At 40.1% G+C, this 9,124-nt stretch overlaps 1 protein-coding gene across 2 annotated transcripts; it reads right to left on the bottom strand.

Annotated features, from left to right (window-relative positions):
- Positions 1–1,801: 1,801 nt before the first annotated feature.
- On the bottom strand, positions 1,802–6,094 carry eomesa (eomesodermin homolog a). Of its 2 annotated transcripts, XM_030741262.1 has the most exons (7): positions 5,221–6,094; positions 4,654–4,808; positions 3,655–3,776; positions 3,225–3,383; positions 3,000–3,061; positions 2,144–2,862; positions 1,802–2,017 (listed from the first exon to the last, which is right to left on the bottom strand). In XM_030741262.1, the coding sequence occupies exons 1-7, from the start codon at positions 5,928–5,930 to the stop codon at positions 2,004–2,006; spliced, it is 1,941 nt and encodes a 646-aa protein (XP_030597122.1). In that variant the 5' UTR covers positions 5,931–6,094; the 3' UTR covers positions 1,802–2,003. The 2 variants fall into 2 exon arrangements, with proteins under 2 accessions (XP_030597122.1, XP_030597121.1); XM_030741261.1 differs by lacking the exon at positions 1,802–2,017 and having other exon boundaries at positions 2,049–2,862.
- Positions 6,095–9,124: the final 3,030 nt, after the last annotated feature.

Genomic DNA, 9,124 nt, shown 5'->3' with positions numbered 1-9,124 from the left:
ATGGTTGTAGTAACTGCTGCTCCCACTGAGTTACAAATGTACTGCCTTCCTCTTTGATTGTCAGTGTATCGGTTGTTCGCACATCTCTGCAACTATCCTTTGGAGTGAGTGTGGAAACTGTGGTCGCGCGTCCCTAATCTTGACAGCTATTCTTCCACATCGACAACAGCTGATGAACAGAGGTCAAGACAACATGAAAAGGAGAAGAAAAACATCATCAGATGCTCTGAAATACAATTTGCTGACACTCGCGAGTGCAAACATTTTTATTCTTCAGGTCCAACCCCCACACACCCCCCCCATGAGCCTTTTTCTTACAGCTTTCCTGAGAGGCCGGGGCAATCAAGCACTCTACCTTGTTAGGAGGTGTTAATTGGAGTTAGTCAGACTCCTCACTTTGTCAAGAAGTCTGACAACAGAATTAATTAGAATTCAAGTATGTAAATCAATTCAAATTGGGGTCCTTATGGGCATGGATATGAAGTATTTTCACCGAAGAAAACGAGGCGCTGAGAACATGAGCCAAGAAGTCTTGGTGTGAATATTATGACTTCTCTTTTTGTGGATTTTACTTTCACCAATCCACTTTTGGAGTGGCCATAGATGCACAATATAAATAGAGGTGTTGAGCTGAACGCTGCCCTTAGATGGATGGTTGATGGACCGCTTTCCATTTAGCCTTTTTTTTTTTTTTCACGTTTTCTAAGTTTACATGCCTCACATGCAGTTGCATTCTTAGGTAAATGATAAAATGTGTGAAAACACCATGGCAACAACAGTGGAAATGGTAGTATTCCCTGCTTTGTGTGCTTGTGTTTTTCACCTAATTGAGTCTATGTTGTGAATCATGTCATGTAAAACTTGTAAATCTTATATCTAAATCACACTTTGCTCACTTGAATTGTGAGCTGCGGTGTTACCTTGTAACACTCATTTGTAGCATGAAAAGGATGGCTCAGCGTTTTTGTGGATTCTGAGAATTTGTGCTTTCCATTTGCAGGTGTAAGACATACGAAAATACATTACTGTGGCCTTTAAATTCTGTATGCCATCCTATGTCATTAGTACTGACTGCTGTGTCCTCTGCTTATTCCCATGTATGATCACAGGTGTCTGTATGTGCAATTAGAATAATAATAATAATAAATCAGACTAAATATGGTTTATTAGTGGGATGGGTACGTTTATGGCAGTCAAATTTTAATTAACTTTAATATGAAAAGTACTGCTGGAAACGCTATTCATTGTGTGCTGCATCCATATCATTAAATTGATCAAAATATCTGACATCAATCGCTACAAACACAAAACAGGACAAAATTGTCTTTCTGTGCCTCCCGCTCAGTTTGAGTGAACCACATTGTTCAGATGCAGGGTGGATTCGATACACTGTATTACTTGCTGGAAAGTCAGCTTGTGGGTAGTGATAATTCGAGATGCTTAATTGTGAAGGCCAGAATTTTCGGCCTCCGTAGGAAGCCGTAAAACACAGCAAGTTTTAAATAAATGAGAAATAGAGACTTTAAATTGAACTAAAATGCAGCAGAAGCATTAATGGCAGTTCCTGCGGGAGCTGTTTTATATCTTTAAAAGCATGCATGCATTTGTGTTTGCGGCCGGTCAGCGGCTAAAAGCCACTACTGACCTCTCTTAATGTAAATGAAACATACTCAGACGTTTGGACAACGCTTCATGAAAAGCTGTTTTATTATCCATTTAATAACACCTCCATGAAGACAATTTGTACAAGATACATCACATTCTAAAGTGCACAAATACTGTACAACAAAAATGACTTAAATATGCGGGTGTGGGGGTCGGGGTGGGGGAAATCACATCTGTCAAAAAAAGTTGCAAAAATAAAGGAATTAATTGGTACATGCTTCTTTAAAAAACAAAACAAAAACAAAAACAAAACAACAATCACTATGCATGTTTCTGCTCAGGTATGTGGGAGGGGCTGGCCTGGGAAAAAAACCTTGTGCAGCTTGCTTGGGGGAACACTAAGCTTTGGCACCTTTAGAGAAAAGAGAAAAAAGACATTAACAAGGAATGGAGAGCACTCAATAAAAACAAAAGAATTATTCTTAACTTAAATAAATAGAGTCTTAGGGGCTTGTGTAGAATGCATAATAACCCATGCCTTTTGGGTTGTCCTTGTTGTACTCCTCCGTAGTCAAGTCCTCACACTTGATGGTTGGGGAGTTCTCTGTGCTTGAGCCCCCCGGGGACATCCTGCGCCTCTTGCACACCATGGAGTACACACCAGAATCAGCAGAGTCCACTGATTTCAGTGAGTGGGACGTTTCAATCCAGGTTGAGGTGGGCGGTGCATTCTCCTCAGGCAGCTTTTCTTTAGTTGCCCCCAGCTGGTCCTCCGGGAAGGCTGGGGGGCTTGGACGAGGGGACCAGGGCAGGCCTGTGGTCATTTTGCGCTGGTAAGAGCTTCTGGTTCCCCAGCCTGCAGCCATGGAAGCGAAGGCTGAGTCTGGGTAGTAGCTGAGAGCATGGGATGTCTGCAGGGATAGGGGCTTAATGCCATAGGACAGCAGGCTACTTGTGGAATAGTCATTCTCATATGACAGATCCAACTTGTTGGAGCCTGGCTGCTGAACTGGTGGGACAAACCAGCGCTGGGCAGAGGCGGCTGCACTGGCATCCTCACTCTGCGGGGAGAGAAGGCTGTTGGTTTGGGGAACAGCCCGTTCACCGGGGTAGAATCGGTTCTGAGGCAGGTTGTTGACAAACTGGTCCTGAAAGAAAGGCTGCATGGCGTAGCGAGCTCCGGGCACAATCTGGGTAGAGCGAGGCGAGTCTGTAGGAGATGGAGTCAGCCTGTCACTCTCTGGGGCTGTGTACATCCTGTTCAGCAAATAAAGAAAACACACAAATGCAAAAATGAACTGCTGTGGACTATTTGATGTTTGGAACCAATAACAATCATGCATACTACAGAAAGAAAACCAAAAACCACAGTGCTTTAAATACAAAACACGTACGAGTCATAGTTGTCCCGGAAGCCTTTTGCAAATGGGTTGTGGTCTATTTTCAGCTGAGTAATCTGAAACAAAAAAAAAATACTGTATTAATAGTATGCATCTTTAAGTAAACAACTGCATCACACGGCTAAAGAACAATAATAAGGGTTAAGATTTAAGGTAGAAAGTCATTTTAATTAGCTGCATCTAAAAGCAAAAAAAAAAAAAAAAAAATCATGTGCTTACATCTGTGTTCTGATAAGCTGTGACAGCTATAAACTGGTTTTCTGGGAAGGTGAAGGTTTGAGTTCTGGCCTCATTGCTCATGTCTTCCACTCCATCTTCTGTGACCTCCACAATGTGCAACCGCGGCTGGTATTTATGAAGTGACTGCAAGACTATCATCTGAAATTGAGAAGTGGTTGATAAGTGCAGTGCTCCGCATGGCAAGAAGTACAACAGCAACTGCAAATGTTTTTGATTCAATGGAAATTGGAAATATTATTCAAAGACTGTAAAGATATTAGAAATTCCTTATATCCAAGCAATTGCATTTAAATATTTAGCAAAAAAAAAAAAAAGCATGAATATGGGAAACACTCATCTATTTCACAAAAAAACAAATAAACAAAAAACGAAAAAACAAATTCAACCATATCTGAAAATAATATCTAACCTGTGTGTTGTTGTTGTTGGCTCCTTTATTGTTGGTCAGTTTCAACTTGCTAAAAGAGATTTCTTGCCTCATCCAGTGAGCACCAGTATTTGGGGATTCAGGATGAACATACACCTTGTTACCTAAAATTAAAATATTCAATAGACTATTATTAATATGACAGACTGAAAACATGTAAACATAGATCTGTGCAAACTCTGTTATTTAACCATGCACATAAATAATTTCTTGCTTTTTTTTAAATAATTTTTTTTTCAGGAGCAATTATTCTTCTAGTCTTTTTAGGCCTTGATAATAAAATCAAATAAGTCCAGAAAATATTAAAATGACAAAGAAAAACAATAAAATATGCCTGTAATTTTCATTTCAAACATTAAATAAAACATTTACTGGCAGTAGTGTAGATGATGAGGATGATCTTATGGATCCCTCCCCATTTAATTTAATCAAATTTGAAACTTGCATATTAAAAGTTTGTAAGTGAAAAAGAATATCCCTTTTCTTATTTCTCTATAAAAACTTGCATTTAAAATAAAAACATTATATTTTCAATGCATTTAAAGTTGTAGGCTAATTGTTAAATGTAGCACTTAGATAAACACCACATTTAACGAGTAATTTCACACCTTACAGGCTCACGTTAAGGACGTGGGCATTCAAATTAAACTGCACTAAAGATGCTATATTGTAGCATGAAAATACTCGAAATCGGTACCACCTTTAAAAAAAAAAAAGTCCGACAAAAGACGAAGAAAAACGATCGTTTTTGTTTTTGTTATTTTATTTGTTTTTGTTTTGAAATAAAAACAATTTAACGGGGTTTTCAGAAAGAAAGCTTTTGTCACTGAGCACAGCATCTGTTGCATCATTTCTGTAGCGCTGTAATTTATTTTTCGGCTTTTATATATATATATATATATATTTTTTTTTTCTTTAAATATTCATGAACACAAAATCCAACTTTAGCACTTATGAAATTGTGTTAATTGCGTTACTTACCTTGCATATTATTGTCTGCTTTTCCACAGGTGACCCACTTTCCTCCCTGAAAGCGCCAGTGATTCGGGTCAGCCAAAACAATTTCCACAAAGACATTATAATGCGCTGTGAGGTTGAGTCCAGTGATGTTGAAACTGAGGAATGGGAACATCCGTCTGGAAAAAAAAAAACAATATATGTAAACAGGAATAATTCATAAGCTTCGCTTGCAAAAGAGACAAAATTTTGCAAAACAAACTGTAGCGATGAAAATCTTCGCGTGCTGAATTTGCCAGAATTATTTAATCGTACTCATTTTTTCTCATTTAAATGTACTCATTTAACTAGTGTCGTGATTATCCTGTTGTGTAATTGTGCAGTAAAACTACCCCAAAAACGAAAACTGAAACCCTGCCACCCCCGAACAAATACAGCTCGCGTCCGTAAAATGTTGCTCCTGCTTGAATAGTTACAAAAATAAAGAAAAAATAAAAGTAAATAACCCGTCTTTAAAAAAGAGTAAATATGTCTTTAATGTTCAATCTACTGTATTTTTAAAATCGGCCTTTTAAACCAGCATCTGCTTACCTGCCCTGTTTGGTGATGATCATCTCGGTCTGGTGCCGGTGGAATTTCAACCACAGAGGTCGGTTGCACAGATAGACCTGCGCTCTGGCTCCGGCGGCAGACCCCGGCAGAGACATGGAGCCAATACCCGTCCCCGTCCCGGGATAGGAGGGGTACAAGCAGCCTGGACCCTGACTGAACTGGTACCCTCCGCTGCTGAACTGGCTCCGACCGGTACACACGGAGGAAGAGGAGAAGCCCGTTGGCGGCAGGACGGATCCGTAATGTAGTGAAGCCGGGTACCTGGAACTGCTTGACCCGGTGTAGACTGACCCGGTCTGTCCCGCATAAGGAAAGAGTGAACAGGGACTTGCCATGTCTGAACTCGCCTGGGACGACGAGATGAAGTATCTGTCAGAGCCAAGTTCATCTATGTTGTACCGCCGACCGTTCGTCAAATCGTCCTCACTCAGCACCGGGGAGCCTTTTCTCCCATCGGGCCCTGCTTTAGTGAAAGTGTCCCCCTCTCCCTCGCCAAGCATCCCGTTTCCTACCCCGCTCAGATATTTCTTGGGAGCGTTGCTGGACTCTGATTCCGTCCGGTCTACTTCTTGATATTCAAGCTGCGACGATGGCCTGGGGCTGTTGTTGGCGCTGTCCGACGAGGACAGATTGTAAAAGGTCTTGGGTAAGTTGATATTAGCGCTGGGAAGGATGTTCTCTAACTGCATTGTTTTCAGATCTTGCAATAAATAAGAACTTCAAGAGTCCAGGGTGAATCTCAGCCAAGGAGGTGCCACAGGCGCCCTGGTTGTCTCTGTCTCTGCAGCCTCCCTCCCTTACGATTGACGGGAGGTTGAACCCCTCTCCGAACCTACAGATTTTCAGATCAGATTATTGCCTGGGCAGGGGATGTTCAGCAGCTCTTATAAGACGTAGTTCTTATATGAGACGCTGAACCTCTACTGTCAGCGTTAGGGGGAGGAGCTTTTGGAGAATCATGAGGGGGCACCAGCCCTCTCCATAGCCAATAGCTGCACTACTCTAATTCAATTAGAAAGTCTGTGGTAGGAATAATACCAGGAGAAAGTTTATTTTATTTATTTATTTGTCCTTTATCCCTTGCGGCAGTAGATGACTTACAGAGCAATGTCTTCACGCAGTTTCATGCAATTTCATGCATTTCACCCCCCCCCCCCCCCCCCCCAAATAAACAAACAAAACAAAAAAATCCAAAAAAACAAATAAAAGAAAACATCCCTGCGCAAAACATATTGTTTGCTGTACAAATTATGCTGAACAGGAGAATAAAACGACAAGTATCATTTCTTCACAAACACGAAATTCACAGCATTTGGTGGTATTTCACAAGTTTTGCATTTCCAGTCAGTCGCTGACAATCGCCTCTAATCAGCCTCGGCTCTCAGCCATCAGCGATAAGCACAATAGCAAAATACATATTCAGAAATATCATGTCACACTATTTACATTTGCACTTATGAACAGCAATGCAAAAAAAAAAAAAAAAAAAAGCTGCATAAAAGAAAAAGAAAAGAAAAATCATGTGTGCACCATATTTCCTATAATTAGACTCCTTATCCTGCGCCTCTTCACTCGGTGCGTCTTCAGTTTAAAAAAAAAAAATCTACTGTCAAAATCAACTGAAAAAATACCTGGAAAAAAGAAAACAAAAGGAAAAAAACAAACAAAAAAACAACCAATCAAATAAACGGTTATTTAAATGTTTCGAGTAATGTCAGTGAGAATTTATTGCGGATAAGCATCTTTTTAATATATTATGTGACAAATAAAATGTTGCTGCTGTAGCTGTAGACCCCCTCACAAACCTTTAAAAAAAGAAATACAAAACATTGTTTAAATTCGTTCCTATTTTTGTTCTCTTTTCATGGACTACAGCAGGCTACATTTAAAATTATGGTTCAGCTGTTGCCTCATAGCATGCGTCAAACAATAATAAAGCCTACTTTATTTAATGCATTAAAGCAGTCTTCTAAATAGCCAATTATAAAACACAGTAAAGAGCATTTAGATCGGTTGCTTAATTTCATCTACCTGCAATTAAAGAAAACATGAAATTGCTCAAATTAGGTTTTGTGAATTTGGGATATTATAATGCACATTCACAGTGACACGTTACGTGTTATTAAAGTTAAAAAAAAAAAGGGGGTTTCTCCCCCCCCTTCGTACATCTGTTGTTAGAGTTCAGAACAGATGAAGCAGTGTTTAAATGGTGATAAATCTCTTCTAACTCCAATAACCTCCAGTTCTAGCAGGGAATGCCCAAATGGAAATCTAACACTAACACTGCAAAAATCTGCACGCGTGCCTGCAAAACACAGACGAAACCAACAAAATGAAAGCAATAAAACTGCGCTCGTTTGGTGATAAATAAAATTACACAAGTGACAAACGAAACTTATTTTTTGGAATATAAAGTGACTGAATATTGCGAGAGTCTATCAGACACACAGGGACTGAGACGGTGAGTGAGAGACACGAAAAACTCCCGAAACCAGAAATAATCGAAGAAACGTGTCGCAAAACAAGCGCTGCTCTGTATCCGGGCTTAATGATAAATGGGCATCTCCGCAGTGTCACGGGGACAGCGCTCTCTAGTGACTGATCAAAACACTGGGCAGCGGCTGCATGACTCCTCATATTGAAGTAAAATAACGTAGATTGATATGCAGGCCGTTAACTCTCAGATTTTCCACTTGTTTCTCACTTTACATCAGCTCAGTGTTTGCATCTGTTTCTCTCTCTCTCTCTCTCTCTCTCTCTGTGTGTGTGTGTGTGTGTTTCTGCTTGTGTGTGTGTGTTTCTGCTTGTGTGCCGGCAGTTTTTGCATGTGTGAGTCTTAAAGAAAGCTGGAGGGGGAGTATGGGGTGAGATGAATTTGGGGAAAATGGGGATACAAATCTGTGAAAAGCTGAGGGAGAATCTCGGCTGGAGGCAGATTGGCTCGTGTCATAAATGGGACAGTAAAGCTGGCTACTGGGCCATCAGGGGACCAGAGCTACATGCATACAGCGCACAATCTGTCAATCAAAATTGAGAGCCTTCCTGGACTACAGAACAGAGATAGAAACACCAGAATATAAATAAATAAGTAAAAAAAAAAAAATTGACAACTGAGATCAAACATTTCTCAAATGATGAATGATGTTGAAGGCGTTTTTATTATTTATTCTGACCTGTTTCCCAACAGAGAATCTCACTTATCAGCACAAGCAGCTCCTTTTTTACGCTCTCTGCAACAAATAAAATACCTCTGGGAAACCTGTAAAAAGGCGCCAGTGAATATTTTGGGGATTTGAGAAATGTGGTGACTGTAAGTCATTAATTTCATGTTATCATAATGGTCCGTTATGTGATTTCCACAGGGTTTAAGTGAATTTAGTTGGATGCATTACGAGGATCATTATCTGCCTGTGAAGTTTATCCAGAATTAAACAGTTTTCATTTTGTATCCTTTGTCACTGCGTCTCTTGCTGGCTCGACTCACTGTTGCCACAGACTCATTCAATAGTTCGAGTTCTGGTTCAGAGGAAGCTGCATTTGTATTTGAAACATAGTCCAGCATTTTATCGTTGAGCTGTCAGCACCTCATTGTTACAGCCTTGCCGGAGCTTTTCTTAGTTAAAGGGGCCTAGCATAGTGAGCAAATTACTGATTCCTGTTGTTAAGGCTAATACTGATTTAGTATGAAATTTTGTTTTCATGGCACCTGCACAAGCCCAGGCTCTCGATCCTTTACAATCTGTCAATAAAATATGTCAAATTTCCTTTGTATTAATTTTTTCACAGCCGGTCATTGCACTTTACAGCTTTATTTCACAGATGATTACAAGCCCATTGAGAGAAAATCCTGGTAAAACAGCCATAACGTTATTGTTTTAATGGC

Source organism: Archocentrus centrarchus, chromosome 11 (genome assembly GCF_007364275.1).
Source record: "Archocentrus centrarchus isolate MPI-CPG fArcCen1 chromosome 11, fArcCen1, whole genome shotgun sequence".
NCBI lineage: Eukaryota > Metazoa > Chordata > Actinopteri > Cichliformes > Cichlidae > Archocentrus > Archocentrus centrarchus.
The sequence above is the reverse complement of the archived record's forward strand: the minus strand, read 5'-3'. Positions and strand labels throughout refer to the sequence as shown.